Source organism: Mirounga angustirostris, unplaced genomic scaffold (assembly GCF_029215605.1).
Source record: "Mirounga angustirostris isolate CCGP_5_RB_7025 unplaced genomic scaffold, mMirAng1.0.hap1 SCAF_7, whole genome shotgun sequence".
NCBI lineage: Eukaryota > Metazoa > Chordata > Mammalia > Carnivora > Phocidae > Mirounga > Mirounga angustirostris.
In genome coordinates this window covers 33,693,222-33,716,222 of record NW_026991715.1, presented here as the reverse complement: position 1 = coordinate 33,716,222, position 23,001 = coordinate 33,693,222, and the positions used below count along the sequence as shown (strand labels likewise).

General features: G+C 54.8%; 1 protein-coding gene across 3 annotated transcripts in view; it reads left to right on the top strand.

Moving 5' to 3' along the window:
- The window catches only part of NRG2 (neuregulin 2), a 180,859-nt gene that overhangs the window by 125,711 nt on the left and 32,147 nt on the right, over positions 1–23,001 (top strand). For 2 of the 3 annotated variants that reach the window (XM_064595990.1, XM_045893581.3), the window contains exon 2: positions 18,721–18,892. In XM_064595990.1, coding sequence (XP_064452060.1) covers positions 18,721–18,892 — 172 coding nt within the window. Of the gene's footprint in view, positions 1–290; positions 461–18,720; positions 18,893–23,001 lie in introns of those variants that run through there. The other variant, XM_064595989.1, reaches the window with a different exon arrangement.

The following is a 23,001-nucleotide window of genomic DNA, read 5'->3' as shown; positions in this document are numbered from 1 at the left end:
CTCCGGCCCCCGCCCCCCAGCCCAGCGGAGCCCCCTCTCCGGTGATGAGATCTGTGGCGCTCTGTTTGGGCTCCGATCGTGCCTCGCTCGGTGGGCGTCCAGGGCCCAGACCCGGCTGCCCGCCGCCGCCCGCAGCCCCCCGCAGCCCGCACGGGTGGGGAGGGGGGGCGAGGGCGGCGGGCGCGGGAGGGGAAGAGTTAAGGCTGGCTGCTCCCCTCCCCCGGAGGGTGTGACCGCCCTATAAGAAAGGCTCCGCGCTCGGGCACTGGGGCTGCAGGCAGCGGGGGCGCAGCGCGCCAGCGGAGAGCCGAGGCCGTCCCTGCCTCCCGCGCCTCGCGTGCGTCCCACCGCCTGCGACCCCCGGGCAGAATGTCGGAGTCCAGGAGGAGGGGCCGAGGCCGCGGCAAGAAGCACCGAGAGGGGAGGAAGCGGGAGCGGGAGCCCGAACCCGGGGAGAAAGGTAGGGCACCTCGGCGCGCCCCGAAAGCCCGTTTCACTGGGAGAAACCTGCCACCCGCTCGCCCGCCCCCAGCTCCGCGCTGGCGAGTCTGGAGCTGTGCGAGCCGCCGCCCGGGTGACAGGCACCGGAGGAGCCGAGTGCTTGCGGGCGAGCGGGGCTCCGTGGCCGGGTGGGCGTGGGACTGCGCGCCCGGAGTCCGCGGGTGGCTGTGCGCGCCTGTCCCCGGGCCGCCGCGTGCCGACAGCGAAGGGGGCGGCCGAGAGGCGCTGCCCCCACCCCCCACCCCCCACCCCCGGGGACCGGCCTGCAGACGCGGAGCCCTGCGTGAGTGGCAGGATGGAGCTGGGGGGCACGGACAGAAAGCGGACCAGTCGCCGCGGGGCCTGGCCTGGCCTGGCCCGGAGCGCTGAGGGAGCTGTCACTGCGTCTCCTGCCTCCGAGTGTGCTCTGGGCGCGCTCCCGCCCTCGTGCCACACCTCCCTGTGTCCTGCTCAGCCATTGGAGCAAGGGCAGCAGCGTCGGCTAGCTCTGCAGGCTGGGGGGGGGGGGGGGGGGGGATGGATGCCCTGTCAGCTGGCGAGCTCCAGGGAGTAGGGAGCCACCGCTCTGTGACTGGTATTGCCCCCGGCACCAGGCATTTGTCTCCCTCTGGTCTTCAGGAGTACTCTCTTGGGCCTTTGGGGTCTGTCCCAGGGAAGGAGGGGAGAAGGTGCCCTGCGCGAGCAGAGCCCTATGCTGACACCCACTTTGGTGCCCTCCCTGAGCAGCTGCAGGGTAAAGGAGGAAAAATCCCACTGAGGGCACTGGTCTGGGGCTTCTCAGGGTGGGTCCAGGGTGTGCAGGTCCTCCCTTGTACAACGAGGCTTGCGATATCGGGGCACAATCGGAAAACCCTGGATTCTCACTTTTCTTCAGGCAAGCGTGTTATCAATGACTACAGAGTACTGGTCAGAAGGCTTGGCAGGCTTCACTCCATTTTCTCCTCATAATAACTCTGGGGGCAGGTGGTCTTCACCCCATTTTACAGAGGGAGCAACTGAGGCTTCCTGAGGTTAAAGGCCCAAAGTTAAGTTCCAGAGATAGGTCTGGAAGCTTCAAATCCCGCATTCTCTGGACAGTGATGTCCATTTTGCTGGATCTCTGTCCCCTCACTAGAGTTCCTGCCAGAGCTGCGACATAAAAATGGTTTCAAAAGAGCACTGGATTGGGAGCTGGGAGGCTTCAATGGTGGTCGAGGATATGGCCAAATCCCTTTCCTTTTCTGAATTTCTATATAATGAGGGAGGAAGGGTGGCAAGGTAGTTTCTGAGGTCTCTGTTGGGGAGAGCCCAGGAGTCAAATGTTGCCTTCAACCTAGTAGAAAGTAGGAGCCAGGGAAATTTAAAGGCCAGGGCTATATTGTCTTCTTTATCAAGAACGTCCCTTGGGGCACCTGGGTGTCTCAGTTAAGGCTCCTACTCTTGATTTTGGCTCAGGTCATGGTCTCGGGGTCGTGGGATCGAGCCCCGCATCACGCTCCATGTTCAGTGGGGAGTCTGCTTGGGATTCTCTCTCCCTCTACCCCAACTGCACCCCACGCTCACGCTTTCTCTCTCTCTCAAATGAACAAATAAACCTTAAAAGGAAGGAAGGAAGGAAGGAAGGAAGGAAGGAAGGAAGGAAGGAAGGAAGGAAGGAAAAGAATGCCTCTTTGCCCATCTCTGCTAGGCAACTGTGTCTAGGAGTCCACCCTAAGGAAACGGACACTGTCGGTCTGCCCTTTTAGTAGTGTGTGGGTCAGCTTAAGCTGGGCATGTGTAAGGTGGGATTAGCTCCCAATCTGAGACCTGAAGAAATTCAGGGTGCCTATCTTCAGGGTCAAAATTTATGGATTTGGCTCAGTGAGCCACCTGTTTTCTCCCCCTCCCCTCCCCAACCCCAAACACATCTTATCATGGGCACCTTGGAAGGCTGACTAGTTAAGGGTACCTCCCCGATGTCAAGGAAGCCACTGGGTAGGCTTCAATGGGTGAGAATCAGTGCCAGGGAAATGAGAATGCCTACTGCCAAGGGTAGAGTATGCATTCGGGCACAGGTGGGAGTGCACTATGAGTAGGAGATTCCATAGACCTCTCAATGATCTCTTCCAGAATCTTCTGCCCCTGTGAGAAAGTCCTTCTTGATATCTAACTATAATCTTTCCTGCTTTTTTCTTCTCTGCTTCATCTTATTCCTTGCTTCCCAGTGGGAAGCCAGCTCTTCAGAATGCCTTCCTTCAGGGAGCTAGCTGGTGAGCAGATACCAAACAGACCCAAGGCCTGGGCTAGAGGAACTCTGGAGACCTGGGACACTCTGGAATGGGGAAGTCAGGGGGAGGGTCATGCTCCAAAACCAGATATCAAGAGAAGGTACCATGTCGGTGAGAAGTAACAGTCTTAAGTCCATGATGTGACTAGGGGGTCTATTTCAAACCCAGTAGAATCAGTGCTTAAGTCAACAGTGGCCTATAGAGGTGGAGGCCTCCCTCACAGTTCCCCTCCAGGCCTACCTGAGGCGGCAGGGCCCTCTTATTGCATGCTCAGAGCATCCCAGTGGCAGAGAACATGGGCACTGGGCAGCTGGAAGGGGGGTCTTAGCCAGGGTGGGGCCACATTTGGTTGAAAAACTAGGAGGTGCAGACATGGAGAGCGTGAGCACATTATCCACAAAAATCTTCACCTTAGATGGCAGGGCAGGGTTGGCAGTGGGATCTGGAAAGTGGGAGGGAGAAAGGAAGAAAGAGAAGATGATGTTAATTAATTGGCTCCCCACCCACCCAGCACACATCGAGCAGCGTCCATCTCCTCCTTGGCAAACAGCAAGAGGAGTCCCCCAGACACACACACACCCAGGCCAGCATGGGGAAATAGGCTTTTCTTCTGTCTCAGCGCAGGAGTGCCAGGTGGGGCTGAGCTGCAGGGGTGACTCAATGAGTTAGTGGGGCTGAAACTGGTATCCCTACCTGGGGCCAGTTCCCCCCATTTCCCTTTATCCCCGGGGTTTGGGGAGGGGGCTGGCTGGCATGGCCTTGCCGGCCTTGGCAGAAGTATTGGGGGATGGCTAATAAACCCACTCCTGTACCTGGGGTCTACCCCCTGCTCTGCCTCTGTGTGACCCCAGGCACTGCCCGCTTTCTATCTGGGCCCCTGGAAGTGGGTTCTGCTCTCAACTCTTACTTTCTTCATGGCAAGGCCAGAGCCTCAGCCCTTAGGCCCTGTGTCTCTGAGAATCCCAAGGGAGGAGAGCTACGAGATTGAGGTGGGTGAGGAGCTGGCCCCAAAGAAACTGATAACCCTTGAAGGTGCTATCTGGTTTTGAAGAAGGACTTTGGAATCAGACTCTAAGTCACCGGCCTTTTCTGGGTGCCCCCTGAAAGACCAGTCAGGGATGGTTGGAAAGGTCCCCTCTGTTGAGCTTCCTGTGAATTGGGAAGTTGTGTCTGCCCACAGGAGGGCAGAAGCCACACTTAGGTCTTGAGCTGGGTCCTAGAGTATGAAGGTGGATTAGCATCACCAGCTGAGAACTCTGGACACCTCTCATTTGAATGGGCACAAAGAAATCCTTGCAAGGTCTTTCTCTCCCATCTTTCCCATCTCCTGCCTCTGATTTAAAAAAAAAAATAGCACCCAGACTTCTAGGACAGACTACTCTTTAGGCTGTAGAGGGTCAGGTCAGAGGTGGTCATGTGCCCACAGGCACAGGTCGGAGGCGCATCTGTTGGTTGTTCCGGCCGTCTCCAGCTCTGGCCTTGGCCCCAGGCTTACTCTGCTGAGCCAGACACCTAGAGTGGTCCTCCTGCCAGTCCGGGGCTCAGCATGTGCTCACGCTCTGCTCCAGCTCCCTGGCACCGGGGAGTTCATTAGGATCAATAACAACACGCAGAGAGTGACTTTGTACTTGCCAGCAGTCTTTCATCCTTACAGCTCAAAGCAGTTTACAGACCAGGACTCATCAGCCCTCAGCCCAGGGCTCAGGCACTCAGCAGGGGGGGACGAGGGGACAGGGAGACTGGCATGGCAGTGAGGTTGGAGGAAGGCAGTGAGTCACCTGGGGTGGGGGAATTGGGTGGCCACTAGGTCTGGGATAGAAGTAGAATTGGACCGAGGGCTTCAGGCTGCACACGGAGGGGATGTTCTCCCTTCGAAAAAAAGGAGCTGGTCCCTTCTGACCTGTGCGGACTCCATGGGCTGGCTTCGTGGGCAGCAGAGGTCCTTGGATGCAGATAGTGGCAGGAATCCCAGGTGACCTCTATTACTGCCCTCTGCCCTTGGTGCAGGAGCCCCAGGGCCAAGTCAGGACAGCCCTGACCTGGAGTCATGCCAGAGTGAAGAGTGTGTGCAGGAAAAGGTGCTGGCCCCGCATGGGCGAGCCCCAGCCCTGGCTTAAGGTGGGCTTCCCGGTGTGGACACCCATGCCTCGTCCACCCCACTCATCTTTCTGGCTTCTTCTGCTCTCCGGCCGACAAGGCTGGCCTGAAAGGACGTTTGGCACAGAGAAGAGAGGGTTGGTTGGTTGGTTGGTTGGTTTGTTGTTGTTGTTGTTGTTGTTTTTAAAGATTTTATTTATTTATTTTGACAGAGAGACACAGCGAGAGAGGGAACACAAGCAGGGGGAGTGGGAGAGGGAGAAGCAGGCTTCCCGCGGAGCAGGGAGCCTGATGCGGGGCTCGATCTCAGGACCCTGGGACCATGGCCTGAGCCGAAGGCAGACGCTTAACGACTGAGCCACCCAGGTGCCCCGGTTGGTTGGTTTTTTTAAGGCTGGCAAAGCACTGCCAAAACTTGAGACCTGGAGCCCATCAGAATCATGTTCGCATTGTGTGTTCTCACCATTTCTGAGCCTGTAGCACACCATTTATAACTTAGCAGAGTCGGGGGCGCCTGGGTGGCTCAGTCGGTTAAGCATCTGCCTTCGGCACAGGTCACAATCCCAGGGTCCTGGGTTCAAGTCCCATATCGGGCTCCCTGCTCAGTGGGGAGCCTGCTTCTCTCCCTCTGCTGCTCCCCTCCGCTCATGCTCTCTCTCTCTCTCTGACAAATAAGTAAATCTTGAAAAAAAAGATAATGCAGCTTCTTAAATAATAATAATAACTTAGCAGAGTCGAATGCAGTATGTCCTCCCTGTCTTCTAACCCAGCCTTGGCGTAATCATCTACCAGGACTTCCAGGTCCTGGCCACATGGTAACTATACAAACTGCATGTGCTTTCACTTAGTTTTATAAATTCAGTTCTGCAAACTTCCACCGAGCTCCCACTCTGTGAACAAATCACAGGCTCTGCCTTCAAGAGCTCAGACAGATCTTGACACAAACACCTGTGATTAGAACCAAGTGTAAAGCCAGAGAAATGTCCAGTGTATGGTGAGAAGGATAATTTGCCCTCTTGGGAGGGTGTAGGGAGGGCTACACAGAAGAGGTGACATTTGAGCAGAGCCTGGATGGTGAGTAGGAATTCAGCAGGGTGAGAAAGGGCTAGGATCCAAGAGATAGGATCATGTCCTGCACTGGGGGGCAAGGGGAAGGAGCTGTCATTCACTGAGCACTTGCTACGTGCCGGGACTGCTTCTATGAAGTCTAGGTATTATTTTATCGTCCCCACTTTACAGATGAGAAAACTGAGGCAAGAAGAGTTCATGACTTGCCTGGGATATGGCCATGAATTAGTGGCAGGCTCACCAGGTCCAGGTCTGCCCCCTGCCCTGCCTCACAATGCATATGTCACCTGTCTCTGGGCCCTAACAGTTTGTGTCCCTCAAGAAACACCAGCAAGGGGCTTAGGATGCCCTGTTAGGCCACTTATAGGAGCAGGTCCTTCCCGTCACATCAGCCGGTCAGGTATGAGCTTTCTGGGCTCTTGGGCAGGGCTTAGGGGCTACAAAGATGAGCAGGTTTGCGGCCCTGCTCTCAACAGGGGCTCGCGGTATGACTGTGGCAGTGAGATGTGGAGAGGAACCGTGGAGCGCCGACACAGGAAGGCAGCCCCAAGGCCCTGAGGTTGCACCCCTAGGCCAGTGTTCCTGGGAAGACTGAGGCTACTGGGGTCAAGTGGCCAAGCCAGAAAGCAAGAAAGGGGTCCAGAGAGTCCAGCTAGATCTTGCACAAGTCTGGGTAGTTTTCTGGTCCTACTGAGTCCCTTGTGCAAAACGTCAATGTTCAAGTCAGCAGGAGCTGATTTAAGGCATAAACTGGGGACTTGGTAGAAATGCAAATTCTTAGGTCCCACCGCTGGCCTACTGAAACAGAAACCGTGGAGCTGCGGGCCAGTATGTATGTTTTAGTAAGTCCTCTGGTTGACTGTGGTGGTGCTGACATATGGGAACCACGGGTGGAGCTGGGCAGCTAGCCTCCTGGAGCAGAGCCCCGTAGGGAGCCTGTCGGGCCCGCGGGTGTTGAACCAACGCATCAGTGCAAGCCTTGGTGCCTGGGGGCTACAGGCCGTCCTCGGGGCATGGGTCGCCACCTTGTGGGACAAGGTAGGTGTGGACAGACCTAACTACAGTTGCAAGACTGCCCCTGGCCAGGGCTGACACAGAATGGAGAGGAGAGACTCATTCCCATCAGAGGAATCTGGGAGGCTTCCTGGAGGAGATGGGGTTTCAGTAGACTTTGGAGGATAAAAGGACTATGGTGGAGGGCTCTAAAGGGCTGGGCCTTTGGGCTAAGGAAACCACTTGAACAAATGTGAACAGAGGGTGCTGGGAAATAACATGCAGTCCTGAAGACATGCTGCCCTACACAGCGTGTGAGAGGGAGAGACCAACCGGGCCCAACCGTGGGCTCGCTGAAGGTCGGCCTAGCGAGTTTAGAGTTATCTGAAACAGCCTTATCTGCAATTTCTGGGGCAGTCAGGTGAGGCTGGATCTGAGCTCATGGTGCAGTCTCTTCACTGTACAGATGGGGAAACTGAGGCCCTGAGAGAGAAGTCCACACACCAGTGAGGCAAAGGGGTTTGGCAGCTCCAGGCCAAGAAGGAGAACAACAGCTTTGGGAGGCGCTGGCGCCTCCCCAGCACTGTAGCCTCCCATCTCCACCCTCACATACGGTGATCCAGTCAGAGAGAATCTCTCACGGTTCCTCGAGTGCCCCGTGGTCTCCTGCCCAGCCCCTTGAACCTATCGTTCTCTTTGCTTGGAGTGCTGTTTTCCTTCTTCTGGCTAACTCCCATCATCCTTCAGCTTTGCTTCCTCCACAAAAACGCATCCTGCCCCAAGATGAGGAGAGAGGGTGAGGGGCATCCTCTGTGCCCGCCCCCAGCACCTCCCCATCACCATGCCCATCCCGCTATACAGGCAACACTCTACTCAGTCAGAATCTCCACCAGGGCCAAGACCACGTCAGCTTGACCCTCAGCACCTGACATGTGCCAAGTGTCTTGAGTCTAGGAACGAAGGAGAACATTCCCAAGCCCTTTCACTCCTGTACACGGAGACCCCTCCAGCCCCTTTCTGATTTGAAGAGGGCAGCCTCCCGCCTGCGGCCAGGGGCCCCTCGGTGGTTGGGCAGCCTGGTGGGCCAGCAAGAGTAGTCCTCGGTGAAGTCCCCACCTTGTCACCTTATCCCCACTCTGCTCCAGGAGGCTAGCTGCCCAGCTCCACCCATGGTTCCCATCACCTGCTCTGCTGTTCTGGGGCAGATACCTGTCTGGACTGAGGGGGAAGGAGAGGGCTAAGTCGGGGCAGTGTTGGGTGGGTAAGGGCTCTGAGCTGAGCTGTGGTGGGGCCCCACACTCCCCTGAGTGCTCGCAGCAGTCTTGTTCTGGGCCACTGTGAATCACCAGCAGTCACAGTACAGCCCTACATCATTCATTCATTTGTTCAGCCAGCGAGCCGTGAGCAGTGAGCACCTACTCGGTGCCAGATGCCAGGGATAGAGCAATTCTCCAACACATCTTATCCCCAAGGTCCCCACAGGCTAGAAAGTTAGCAACTCCGTTTCCTCCAAGGTAGGAAACCCCAAATAGGGCAGGGGAGATGCTCAGGGAGCCTACGTGAGGCGGAGGTTGCTCCTGGCTGGGTGGTTTAGAGAAGGGCAGTGGCCCCGGAGGAGATCCTGAGGCTTCTAGATTAAGAAGAGTGGCCGGTTAGGGAGCTCTCTATTCCTGGTACTGTGCAGCTCTTGACAGACCTTACCCCCACTTAATTCCAGCCGCAACCCTAAGAGGTGGGCAAGATTGTCCCTGTTTCATAGACAGGGAAATAAAGGCTCAGAGGGGTTAAGTAACTTGACTAGTTACACAAGACACCGGGCAGAGCCAGGATGTGACCGAGCCCGGTGTGACCCCACGGCTGTGTGTCTGACCCTCTCAGCTATGCTTGTGTGGGGGGAATGGCATGGTGGGGGGGAGGGCAACAGAGGGCGCGGAGGCAGGCGGAGTACAGAATAGGCACATTTGGGGAGCGGCCAGTAATTTGGTTTACCTGGAATATACAATTCCTGATGAGAAGTGATAGGGGGAAAAGCAGACAGGTGTGTATGGGAAGGGGGCCTATTCAGTGACCCAGCAAGCTTCCCCCGAGGGCCCCGGCTGTCAGCCAGGGCAGGCGGGTGGCCTTTCTTCTACAGACATCATGAGCCGAGGGAGGTTTCGGAATGGGAGAGAGGCACATAGAGGTGAATCTGCCCCGTGTTCACTGCTAGTGGATCCGTCCTGGGGCTAGTGGGAGCTGAAGCAGGACCTGGCGGACAAGGGAGGGTTAGGAGGGTAAGAGGCTTGGTGGAAGGTGAATGGTCTGGGTCTGTGGAGAGAGTCAAGAGACACAGTTGTCACACAGATGACAAGGTGACTGGAAGAGGGAACCCAGGAGAAAGGGTGGTCTGGAGAGAGATGGTGAGACTGGTTTCCCACATGTTCTGTTTGAGCCACCGACTATCCAGGCAGTCATTCATTTTGGGGTGAGTTCCTTCCAGGCCCCCCGCTCTCATTAGCCTGGACCACAAGGCCCGTGTTTCAGCCCTCCAAGACCCCAGAGTGCCTATGCTGGGCCCTCCAGGCTTGTTGATGGACTTGCAGGGGAGGAGGCTGGGCCTCTGGCAACCTGACCCCCACCCCCCCACCCCGCCCCGCACCCACTGTGGTATCTGCATTTGCTGAGCACATGGGCCTGTCTGTACCTTTCTTGTATCGTGCCTACTAAGACCTTCCCGCTGAAAGCCAATGTTTCTTGGAACTCTTTTATTCTTATCTTCAAAATCCCCATCATATGTCTGTTTGCTTTAATACGAAGATGTTGCTTTTTCTTAACTAATGAGCTTGGCGGAGCCTTCAGAAAGCGGCCCTGAGATCATCCTTCGGCTTTGCATGTGTCCCAGGCTGAGAAGCCGGTCTTGTCTGGTCTATGAGGTGCCTCCCCTTTCTCCACCCCCACTCCACTTCCTCGTGACCCAGAGCTTCAGAAACAACTTTCTCCAGCCAGGCTGAGGAGGTGGGAAGTGCAGGCCCATCGTGAAGGGGATCGAGGCTCTGGGATCTCCTCCTTGGCTCTCTCCCTGGGTTCCCCAAGCAAGGGGCGGCCTCGTGCAGCAGCTGCAGGCGCTCCCCACCAAGGCTTCTTCTGGGCTGGGCCCAAGACTTGGGCCCAGAGCCCAGCCTTCCCCAGTGGGGAGATTAAACAGAGTTTGGGCAAATGTAAAAGCCTTCCAGGGATGTCATCTCTGCTCTGTCCCTACTTCCACCCCCAGCCGTGGAGCGGTGATAATGGTAAGAAGCCTTCCATTCCTCCATAGAGAGCTTTCTCTTCCTCCCTTCCTCTAAAGTAGACAGAAAGTGGTTTACAGATGAGTCAGCGGAGGCCCAGAGAGGCTAAACCACTTACCTAAGGGCAGAAGCTAGAAAATCGGGCGACGGGGACAAAGAGCTGAACTGCGGTGTCTCCAGCCCCCACCCTTTCCTCTGTTGCTGTGCCGCTTCCTCTCTGCCTCATCCGTGCCCACTCTGGGCGTCTGGGGCCCACGCCCCAAGTACTGGTAAGAACTGCGTGTCTGTGAGGAGTACCGTAGGCTGCCCTGTGACCCTGTGCGGTGTCCCCCAGACATCGGTGACATCCCTTCACTCCGCCGTCTCTGCTGCTCATGTCCCCGTGTTGCAGCCCTGAGCCCACTCGAGGAACTGCGGCACGTACCTGCCTGACTCCAGGGGCTGAGCATCTCTGCCTTGGCCGGGCCCCAAGGAAGCCAGCGTTTCTGGCCTGGGTTGGGGGTTGGGGTGGCCATGGTGTCGGCCCTGGTGGTCAGGCCAGGCCTGTTGGTGCCCTGCACTCGTACGGTAGGGTTGGGTGTCAGTGGATGGGTGTTTCGGATGGGCAGGGGAAACTCCAAGGCAGGAACGGTTTCTGTGGATGTTGGAGCTCCCAAGTTTTGTCTCCTCCTCCCCCTTCCCTTCCCTTTCCTTTCCTCTGCATCCGCCCTCCCGGAACAGGGTCTGCCTCCCCTCTTAGCTCCCATCCCCAGCTGGCCCGGGGCAAGGCAGGAGGCCCGGCGGGGTGCATACTCCCTTTGGGAGGCCTGACCCATGAGCATGAACGGCTCTTCTGCACGCCACAGGGAGGATACCTGGCTGCCTGTTTCACAGAGAAGGCCCTCTGTGCCCACTTAAACCAGCTGTGTTTTTAGTTGTTCTTTTCTTTCTCATTTGAACTTGGAGTCTGTAATTAACCTCCAATAGGCTGCAGTCACTTTACGGGTAGGAGGGGGTGGGGAGGGGGCCAGCCCGCGGCCCGCAGGCAGCCTGTCAGTGGGAGACTTTGATGCCAGGCAGGCTGGCCGCATTGTCTCCAGGTGTTGCCCTGCAAAGGGGACTGCTCAGCCTTAGTCATGAGGTGAGGATCATTAACCCTTTTAAGAGTCCGCTGCCCCTGCCCCCTGGTTGCTGGGAGGGAGGCCGGGCCAGGTCCTCCCTGGCTGGGCTGCCTGGCTCTGTCCTGGGCGTCTGTCTTGCTCTCAGATCTCAGCAGGCTCCGCACCCACCGCCCACTGCCGGGAGGAATGAGGTCAAGCTGTGGCAGCCGCGGGACCTCCTGGCCTCGGGGCTGGGATGTGGGAAAGGAGCAGCCCTGGTTGTTGTTGCTGTTGTTATCTTCAGCGTGATGCTGGGTGGGGATTCCCTCTCAAACAGATACCGCCTAGCTGCCCTGGCTTGGCATCAGGGGATAAGGAAGCCGAAGCCACCAGATACCCCATGGGTGGCCCAGCTTATGGCAACTGTGGAGGTCTGTCTGAAGGCTTACAGGACCCATCCTCAAGGGAGATATTTCTGTGGCAGTCTGGGTCATCCTTGAGAGATCTTCCTCATATTGTTATAAAGCTGCCAAAGGAGATGTCCCCTACAGCCCCCCTCCGGAGAGCCCTAGTCCTGCTGCTCGGGTGGGCACTGTGCCAGGACGAAGGGAGCTGGATGGCTGAGGAGCTCTCAGGGAGCAGGGTAGCTCAGCAGAGAGGGCTGGGTCTGAGGAGGAGACCTTAGGGGAGGTAAAGGGAGGGCTGCCCAACAGCCAAGGGCCACCCAGGCCATCAGCTTGCTGCCTGCCCTTCCACCTGTGGGGAAGGGGCAACCACAGGCAAGCAGGGTATCAGGGACAGTCACGGGACCCCCTTCTTGGGCACACAGATCTTCCGCTGCCTTCTGCCTGACGTCTCTCATCTGGGTACTCTCCTAGGTGCTGGGGGACCTTTGAGAGTCCCTTCTCTGTGTGGGGAAATACAGATCCTCTGGACTGTGGCTCTTCGCTTTGGCTACAAAGCTGAATTTGTAGAGAAGTTTATTGCAGTATTGTTAATATTAGCAGAATGTTGGAGACAACCTAACCGATTCATCGGAACAGCGACACATGATACACGGACATTAAAATGATTTAGATTTGTATTTCTAGATTCGGGAAAATGTTTTTACAATATATTTACTAAAGGGCAGGATATAAAACATTTCAGAAAAGTCTTGCAGGAGGTATTTGTAAACGTTGACAGTGGTTTTTTTTCCCCCTGGTGGTAACTGAATGGATTTAAATGTGCTATTCTTTTTCCTGACTTGTATTGTGTAATTTTTCTACAATAAAAATGTATTTCTTATGTAACAAAACAATAACAGAGAGGGACAAACTAAACTCCTTGGTGGGTGGGTGGGAGGGGCTGCGTCCTACATGGCCAGACCATTTCTGTCTGGGACAAAGCACTGAACCTGGCGTACAGTAGGCACTCAGTAAATGCATGCCAACTGACTTGCAGTGAGCGCCTGCCCTGACAAATCCCATCCATCCCAGGAAGCCTGTTCCTCTGCTTGTTTAAGCTCTGCCCCAAGACACTCGTGGGACATGGTACAGTGATCTCCATCCCTCACACTAGCACTGCATTCTGGGCCCTGGGCCATAGAATAGACCCAGACAATACTAGACCCAGCTCAGAGAGAGAGCCCAGGCAGGAGTCAGAGCCGACCCGCTCATGTCTTCCGCTCCATAAGCGCTACCTCTGGGCCCTCAAAGGGCTCCTGACTGAACGGCCTCTTAGCCTTGTCCCGAACGTCCCCAGGGGCTGGTACTGGATCCAGTGGCTGGGAGCTACAGTGGGAGAAGCCGTGGTGGCTCAGCTTAAGAATGACCTTAAAATGTGCAGGGTGAGGTCAGGTCATTCCCCGACCTGTAGGCCTCTGATGTGTTCCCATCACATCTACCAAACAAACCCGGGCCATCTTGGGGAGCTTGTCCATGTTCGTCACACAGAAAGCCTAAGGAGGCTCTGGGCCCAGGAGTGAGGGTGCACAGGTCCCGTGGGTGTTGTCGTGAGTGCCACCTCAAGGGTCTTCTCTTTCCGGCCCCCTGAGCCGCTTCCCCTCGAGGGACTTGCCTGATGCAAAAAAAAAAAAAAACCCAAAACCAAACAACAACAACAAAAATGCAGCCTGTTCTCAGAGTCCTAGTCCCTTTTAGAAAGCCCATGTTTGGCTTTCAGAGAGCTGTGAACTAAGATTTCTGTGAACAGGGACCAGGACTAGACACTGAGCAGGAGGCATGGTTTTTAGTATTTTAGATGAGTCTTGTGAGGAACTGTTAATAGATGCGAAAGAAGACTCTTTGTAAAGAACATGGCAAAAAGAAAAAAAAGAACATGGCATGATTCAAATGTATGGGTTGTTTTGTCATCCTTTAGACCAGTCCTGTTGACTGAGGAATATAATGCAATCCAAATATGTAATTTGAACTTTTCTAGTAGGCACATGAGTTAAAAAAAAAGGGAGGGGGCAAAACAAATCCAGACTTCTCACCCTGGCTCACACAGCCCCACATCAGTCACTGGGCCTTCCTCTCCACGCTCCCCTCGTACTAGCCCTGCCTTCTAGAATCCTCCAGCCACATGGGCCTCTTTTAGCCCTTGAACTCACCAAGCTCATTCCCACCTCGAGGCCTTTATCCAGCTGCTTATTACTGCCTCATAGTCCCCATTGATCATTTGCTGTTGTCTCTCCTCCTCACTAAAACTCAGGTTCCCTAAGAGCAGGAATCTTATCCGTCTTGTTCACTACCGTATACTCGGGGCTCAGAACAGTGCCTGGCATACAGTAGGTTGAATGAATGAACAAATGAGGAAGAAGTGAACCAGACAGCGTTGTTCTGAAGTGAGGAGACTATCAAGAAATGGCTATCAGGTCACACAGAATTCTCACTAGACAGAGTGGGCTCCTTGTGATCTGGATTTTCCCTTGGTGACAGGGAATGCCTCTGGAGCCACCAGTTCCTCAGGCCCCCTAACTTGGGGTCATGCCTGCTGTTTCTGGGGTCAGTCTGTATGTCACCATGCCCTCCCCATCACCACCACCATAAGCAGCGGCCCCAGGCTCTGTGCATAGTATCATACTGGGACTCGTGTAGGGAAACAAGGTAGCAGAGTGACCACCATTTCTTCCCACCAGGTGGGTGGAGGGCAGGAGGCCCCCTTGTCTCAGAACTGCAAGAAAGGTCAACACTCCCCGTGCAGTGGGGGGAGGCACCCTAGAACTTGAGAAGAGCTCTCTGTGTCCCCAGTTCACGAGAAGGAGGAGGAGACTAGTTGGAGGTCACCAATTGACCAAGAGGCTGTTAGATCACTGGATGTCAACCCAACTTTAGAGGAAAGCCACCCATGAAGATGTTTTTAGTTTGGTACCAGTCATTGAGCTGTATACTTACAATATGTGCATGTTCCTTTATGTTATATGTGTTTTTAAAACCCACACACCCAGACTCGCTCTTACAGGTTCTGCTTCAGAACGTCTAGGATATGTTCCAGGCACCTACATACATTTTAAAGCTTCCTTTGTGATTCTCAGTGGCATCTAAGGTTAAGAACTATTGATAAGGAGGGGCGCTTGGGTGGCTCAGTCGGTTAAGCGTCTGCCTTCGGCTCAGGTCATGATTTCAGGATCCTGGGATCGAGCCCCACATCAGGCTCCTTGCTCCTTGCTCCTTGTAAGGAGCCTGCTTCTCCCTCTGCCTGCCGCTCCCCTTGATTGTGCTCTCTCTCTCTGATAAGTAAAATCATTTTAAAAAAAGAAATACTAATAAGGAATTACTAGGGACCCCAGAGCAAGAAGATGAAGAAGAGTGTGATGTAGTTAAGGGGCAAGGATGCTGAGACAGGACTTCAGTCACACTTAGAATAATGATGTTCCAGAAAGTCCAACAGACTGATAGGTTAATACACATTAAACCTCTGGGTGTCCAAAAAAATACCCCCAAACCAGCATTCAAAACCGTAAGAAGCAGGTAATTGGGAAATATATATATAGCAAAAGGTTAATAGCCTTAATATTTATTAAAAAAAACAACTCTTACAGATCAGTAAGATAGGCACCCAGTAGAAAAACAGAGTACAGACATGAACAGACAGTTCAAAAAGAAGAAATACAATGAGCCAATACATTTATGAAAAGTGGTCAGCCTCACCAGGAATCAAATAAATGCAAACTACAACAACAAAGAGACGTTATCTTTTGCCTAGCTAATTGGCGAAGATTAAATATGTGATAATACCTCATGTTAGTGAGGATGTGGAAAAAACAGGCACTGTCATTCACTGGTGGGAGTGCAAATTGGTGTAACCTTTCCAGAAGGCAATTTGGCAAGGCTTAAAGCTGAGGAAGATCGCATACCCTTTTGATGCAGAAATTCCCCTTTTAGCAAGATTGCCCTAGGAAATTACTGTGGATAGTAATAAACAATAATAGCTAACCTTTGTTAAATGCTCTGTGCAAGCCAGACTTTACGTGCATTGTCTCATACAAGGCTTACAGCTACCATCCCATGAGGGAGGAGCTATGATTATCACCCGAATTTCACAGGGGAGGAAACTGAGGCACCAAAGGATTAGGTCAGTGACCTGAGGACACAAAGCTACTAAGTAGCAAAGCCTGGATTTGAATCCAGGCGGTCTGAGTCAAGAGCCACACTGCCCATCCACCAGGACGTGCTGGATGTGTGCGAAGGGTGAACACCGCGTGCACTGAAGGGGCACGATGCGTATATATGCTGGACCAAGCTGGGCCCATTTGTAATGAGGGGGCAACGGGGAGAAAACACGCTGAATACCCCAGGATAGGAACTGGTTACATCAGTTATGATATGCCAATAAAGGAATATTATGCAACCATGAAAAATGAGAAAAGTATGTATGTGAACACTGGGGGGTTTTGTATGTGCATAAAATGTCTCTGAAATGATACAAAAGCAATGGAAATTGGTTGCCCCCTGCAGTCAGAAGTCAGAGGGAGACTTGTTTTTCAAGCCATATACCCTTTTACACTTCTTTAAAAAAAAAAAAAGATTTTATTTATTTATTTGAGAGAGCAAGAATGAGAGAGAGAGAGAGCACATGAGAGGGGGAAGGGTCAGAGGGAGAAGCAGACTCCCTGCTGAGCAGGGAGCCTGACGTGGGACTCGATGTGGGACTCCATCCAGGGACTCCAGGACCATGACCTGAGCTGAAGGCAGTTGCTTAACCGACTGAGCCACCCAGGCACCCCCTTTTACACTTCTTAAATTTTGAATTATATGAAGATATTATTAAAAGGCATATGTAGGGCGCCTGGGTGGCTCAGTTGGTTAAGCGACTGCCTTCGGCTCAGGTCATGATCCTGGAGTCCCGGGATCGAGTCCCGCATCGGGCTCCCTGCTCGGCGGGGAGTCTGCTTCTCCCTCTCACCCTCCCCCCTCATGTGCTCTCTCTCATTCTCTCTCTCTCAAATAAATAAATAAATCTTTAAAAAAAAATTTAAAAAAAAATAAAAGGCATATGTATGTGTGCACGCACACGTAAGTTATGTTCTAGAGCTATTCCATGTAACTTTATTTCCTTGAAATGCTGCTAAGGATTCTGAGAAAAAAAGTTCTAAGACCCTTGCTTGGAGAATCATCCCAAAGTCGGTGATGCTACTTCTTTAACTCTGTTACCCACCTGTTCCCCAAACTGGTTTGCTCAGGGAACCCTTTTCTCAAGTAACGTCTATGATCATCTCTCTGGATATTCGTGGCCTATAGAAGTCAGTTTGGGAAATGCTATCGTTAATAGTTAATGCCGAGAGCTCAAAGGCTTACATTTCTTTCATTAAACAAAAGAAACGTGTTACTGATGCCGATCCTATTTATTTACAATGCATGTGTATGTGTGTGTATTTTAATTCTGAGTACTAGGATGGTGGATGATTTGGTTTTCTTCTTTTATCCGTCTGTATTTTTAAATTTTCTAAAATGAACAAAATCATTTCACAAGCACTGTTGTTTTTGAGTCTATGCAATATCATTTTGAAGCTTCAGGAGCCCTTTCTCTTTCTGCTCTCTTAGCCCGGGCACCCCATTCCCATCTACTGCCTGCTTACAAGCAGCCATTCAGGGGTAGGTTCAGGGAGGGAGGCCTAGCCATAGCCAGGCCCTCTTGGCGGCCTTCGTCCAGAGTCAGCCGGGCCAGGACCATTCGGTCCCCAGACAACTCCCTGGCCTAGCAGACCCTGGCTTCTGCTGCTGGAAGAATTTCAGTTATGTTCTCCATTTCCCCAAAAGAGACACAGGCTGTAAAAGCAGGTACCAGCCTTCTACGGGCCTGATGTGTTGCAAATGCAGATACCTGGGCTTCAGTCCCAGCTCTGTGGCTGCCTGGCTGTGTGACCTTGGGCAAGTTTCTTAACCTCTCTGAGTCTCATCTTCCCCATCTATGTCAGCAATGACACTTGCCTCACAGAGCTCAGGGACCGAACGAGAGCGTGCACGAAGGCATTGTGTAACCTGTAAAGGGCTGTCCCTGTGGAAATTATTATATGCCCCAGTAGGGAACACGGGCTTGCCCTTACCTTCCTGAGAACAGAGTACTTTTTCCTTTTTTTTTTTTTTTTTCGGTTGTTGGGGGGACGGGAGCAAGGAGATGAGGTATGGGAGATCTGGGCACGTGGAAATAGAATTCTGTATAAGAAAAATGGGAGAAGCCTCTCTGCTTGGCATTTGCAGGACTGCAGCCCTAGTTGGGCCTGTGTCCGCCAGTGGAGCCCCAGGCCTTGTCCCCCGGACAGCTGCTCCACTGGACCCATTCTAGTCAGCCCACCTCTCTGGACCACGTGATTCTCCGAAGCCACCGTGCTGACGCTGCCTGGCTCACCTCCCTTCCTGCCCCTTCTAGCACCTTAGCATCCTTTAGCCCTTAGCTAAGTTAGCTCTTCCCCCAGCCTGGATTGGGGTCGCTCCTCTAGGTTTCAGCGCCTCCAGGCCTCCGCGTACCATGCTGTGATGTTAGGGCCAGATTACAGCTCTCCTGACGCGCTGAACTTTCTGCAGGCAGGAGCTGGGTCTATCATCTTGGTCCCCTGTGTCCTCTGGGCCCAGCATAGGCCTGGGCGTCTGGGACAGGAGTTAGAGCATGAGCACCAAAGTCAAGGGGACCTGGGCTTGAATCCCAGTGCACCCTGAGAAAGTGCCTTCACCATTCTGAGCCTCAGTTTTCCCCATCTGTAAAGGGGTTTCATCACTTGCAGTGAGTTCCTGGGGGTTTTTTTCATAAGCTAATGTATGTAAAGCTCCTAGTGTCATTCCAGGCGGGAGGGAAGCTCCATAGGTAGTAGCCACATTGACAGCATCGCAGACCCTCTGTGACCGCGGACTGAAGTGGGAAACGACCCCGGGAGGGGTGGCTCCCCAGGCCACCCTTCCCCCTCCTAAAGACAGTGGCCCTCCCTCCACTGCGCACGCTTGGCTCCGCGCCCCCGCCACCATGCTCACCTCCCCGCCTTGTACCCCACAGCCACCCGGCCCAAGCTGAAGAAGATGAAGAGCCAGACGGGACAGGTGGGTGAGAAGCAGTCACTGAAGTGCGAGGCAGCGGCGGGCAACCCTCAGCCCTCCTACCGCTGGTTCAAGGACGGCAAGGAGCTCAACCGCAGCCGGGACATTCGCATCAAGTACGGCAACGGCAGGTGAGAAACGCCCCTCCCTCTGTCCGACCAGCGGCCCTGCCTCCTCCCTGAAAAGGGGGGGGCCAGTTCCCGGTCCCCCTTCCTGGCTACACCGCAGCCCTCCTTGCAGCTCTGGGTCCCTCTGGTTATGGCAGCCCAGCATCTTGCCGACTGTAGATGCTTAATGAAGGTCTCTGGATGGTTGAAGGCAGTTTGATTATCAAACTCAGCGTTACCTGTGGAAGTCCCCTGTTGTCCCTAAAACTTCTCGAAGGACCTGCCTCAGGGTCTGAAACCCACCATCTGGCAACCTTTGGTGGAAGACGGACTCCAGGATGCATCTGGGAAGTCACGAGTGATGACTCCAACCTTCCTCTACCACCAACTCTCTCTCATCACTTCGCTTCTAGAAGCTTTCCCTCCACGTCCAGTGCTTGTCCCTCCTCCAGCTCTCGTCCGTCCCGCTTCTCCCCTCCACCATCAAGTAGGGTCAGTTGCCTGTCCGCTGACTGCACCCTGTGGTCCTCTCCACGCCTCCCTGCCCTGCTGGAATCTGCCTTCTAACTACACTCCGCTGCCTACTTCGGGCCCCAGGCCTCCAGGCCTCTGCAGCCGCTGGCTCTGCGGCCTCTGGGGCTGCCCCCTGGGCCCTCTGTGCCTCTAACCACTCTCTCTCTCCATCACCGTCAGTGCTGGAACTTTCCAGGCTTGGGGGCTTCCCTCTTCTCCCTCCCACCTCCCTCTCCGCTTGGGGGTGACTTTACCCTCTCCTAGCTGATAACCTTGTCCCTAGTTGGATGCCTTTATATATATATATCTGAGTTCCAGACCCATGCTGCCAACTAAACACTAGATCCCACCCCTGAGAGGCCCCCAGACAGCTCTAACCCTGTGTGCCCCAGTCTAGCCTCTCCCCTGCGTCGTCTCGGGCCCTGCCGCACCCTCCTGTCTCCCCTCTCGGCAGCGGCAGAATCAGACGGCCCACTGCCTGGCACCTGCCCCCATGCCATCCCCACCAGCAGGAGACTCCCTGCTCTCCTGCTTCCAGCTTCTTTTCCCCCGCTGTCCCACTCTTGGCCGTCCCCATTCTTCCTGGGCCACAGGCCCCTTTGTGAGTTCGCTGTACGTAACACACGCACATGGAACGTCAGCTGTGGGCCAGGCACTCTGCCCAAGGCTGGGCCTACACCAGAAATTGAACCACACATGGTCCCTCCCTACCTTCACAGAGCTTCTAGTCTAGCTCCCAGTCCAGAAGGTGGTAGAGGCCTCCACCCTGTCTTCCGAAAAAAAGGTGCCTTATCCACCCGGTTTTGCTTACAGTTCTAGAGGCCCGCTGGCCCCTGTGACCTTGGCAGGGGATGATCTTTCTAACATGGATGCATATCTGATCATTCACCCACTTACGTGACAGATCTTGAGAGCCTGCTGTATGTCAGCTAGAGCCCAGGCCTCAGGCCCTTCCAACTCCCCTCTTCCTCACCTCTAAGTCACTGCCATGCTCTTCCCCAACCCCCCAGTGCTCCTGATCCCTGGTCTTTTCCTTTCATGATCCCGGACTTGGGCCCACGCTGTTTCCCGTGCTGGCAGCTACCCCCCCCCCCAACTTTGTCCCTAGCAAAGTTCTCCAGGCCCAGATTAAATGTCATATCCTCTGGGACACCTTCCTGAACCCTCCAGGCAGCTCTTATGGTCCCCTCTCATGGTGCTTTGGAAATGGTTTCATTGTATTTTGGGGGGTTGTCTCTCCCTGTAGCACGAGAGAGCCTCAGAGTCTGAATGCCGCTCATATACACCCTTCTGCCCTGTAAGGGCCTGGCAGGGACCTGCAGTCAGTGTTGAATGAATGAGGATCTTGCAGGACCAGCCCCCCTCTCCTGGGTACAGGGTGACACTAGGACTGGACAGCCTTTGGGTTGACCTAGACTTTGAGCAAGTTCCTGTCCTGGTCAAGCCTCAGTCTCATCTGACAAACGGGTTACCCGGTCCAGAAACAGGGCCTTGTCAGGTCTTTCTGTCCTGGGTATTGGGGACCCCTAAGAGCCTGAAGTGTGCCCCCTGCCCTCTTCCTATTAGGGCCCTGTCTCATTTGCTGCAGTCCCAAAACATCCTCGATCCACCTATCCCACCCCTGGGCTCCCAGCAGTGAGTTGACGGGGTGGAGGAGTGAGCCATGATGGAGAACTTCGGATTCCCTCGCTGTGGCAGAGACGGCCGCCCCTCCACACGCACACACACTTCACCTGGCATGGGAGCCAGGGACATGAGGAGGAGTCTCCTTGCTGGCAGAATCTTCTCTTTCCTTCCGCCCACACTACAGCTTGCTCTCTGCCCATCGTAGCACTCCATCTGCCAGGCCACAATCCGTCGTGACCAGGCTCTTGGGCTACAGAGGCCGCCTCCCCCAATAGCTGGTGCTGTCTCTGGGGCCACCACACTGAGGTGTCTCACCCAGGCCGTCCTGTGCCAGAAGAAAACCAGCCCCCCCAAGCCCTGGGCGCAGGGCCCTCCCCTGCGGAACCACATGTTCCCTTATTTATGAGGGACAAGCTACAACAGGCCCCTCAGGCAGGCAGCGGGAGGTAGGCATGGAGGAAAATGTGCGAGTGGAGGATGCGGCCGCCCAGATCCCGTCCCTGCCGGCATTAAACTAGCGGGGGGGGGGGGGGGGGGCATCTGTCGCAGGGCCAGACCTGAGTCAGTGTGGCAGGCGGGCATCGGGCCTACCAGGAAGGTGGGACAGAGTCCCGAATCCTCAGCGTTTCCGACTGGAGCTAGGAGTGACAAGAGAATGTAGCGGCCCCTGCTCCTTCAGGGCTGAGAGACCCAGAGAGCCCCTACCCTGCAGCTCTGACCCCAGGACCTCTTCTGCAAGTCCAGGGCGCCCTCCCCGGCACTGGCCAGATCACCACCCAGCTGAGAACGAAGGTGCCTACAGCCAGCAAACCAAGGCGCCCTTGTTTCTGTCCACTCGCCTCTTGTCAGCTCCTCAAAGGAGAGGCATCTCCCTGAGCCTTGGACCGACTTTCCACAGGCCTCACAACCTTCTGTGGGAAGGCCTTCCTCCCATTTCCAGCCTTTATCCCTCCAGAGATCTGGAGCCTAACTCCACCTTTCCTGCTACCTAGGATGTGGTGTAAGGGGAGCTCCTGTGAATTCAGCTGTGGGTGACAAGGAGCTTCTGGCTCTGTGCCCCCTATCCTCTGACCCTGCGACCCTCAGGTGGTCCCCTGCTCTGCTCATCTAGTGTCGGGGAATTGCTGGTGGCCAAGAAGTGAGAGAAGCCTGGTCCTGAGGCCGCTGGGCTTTGTGGCAGCGGATTAGCTGAAGCCAGGAAGGAGATTAGCTGAAGCCAGGAAGGCAGCGGATTAGCTGAAGCCTCCAAGGCTCCGTTTAAGGAAGAGAACGGACTTGAATTGACAGAAGAGGACTGTAGGCAGACACCAGGCCAAGGAGACAGAGACTGGCTTGAGCTGGGAAGGGTTGGAGGGACGGGGCGGTCAGATAGCTGTGGCCGAAACATCGGTGAGGACATCACCACAGCAACAGGGCCTGTTGACAAGACAACCCCATGGACCCTCCTTTGGAGGATCTTGGAGTGAGGAGGTCGGGGAAGAGGCCCCCCGAGGCAGCAGTGAGCCCAGGAAACAGGTTCCCAAAGCACAGCCCCAGTGGGGATGGGGGTCAATTCTCTGGCTCCTGCACTCGCGGCCCAGCCTCGCCTCCCCTGCCCTTCCCCCATCAGCATCACGGCTCTATTTTTCATCCCTGGGCTTAGGACAGTGGCAGCTGGACTACCCTACCTCCTGTTCCACCACCCCTCTAACACGCTACACATATTCTGGGAATCTGGTGTCTTAATTTGGGACTAAAAAGAGGAGGTTACATCATGTAAAGAAATTTTCATGCTACTTCTTGTTTCCCCCTGGGGCCCAGGCTGGGCCACTAGGCTTTATCCAGAGCTCAGAGGGGCCCCAGGCCCCTGAGGAGCACTGGGGCAGAGGGTGGGATGGGAAGGGTGAACAGACCCCGCAGAGCCCAGGCACCCTGGGGCAGGGGCAGAGGAACCCTGGAAAGGAAGGAGAGGTTTGGCAGGGTCTTCGGAAAGAAGAGGGGAACCAGGGCCTGGT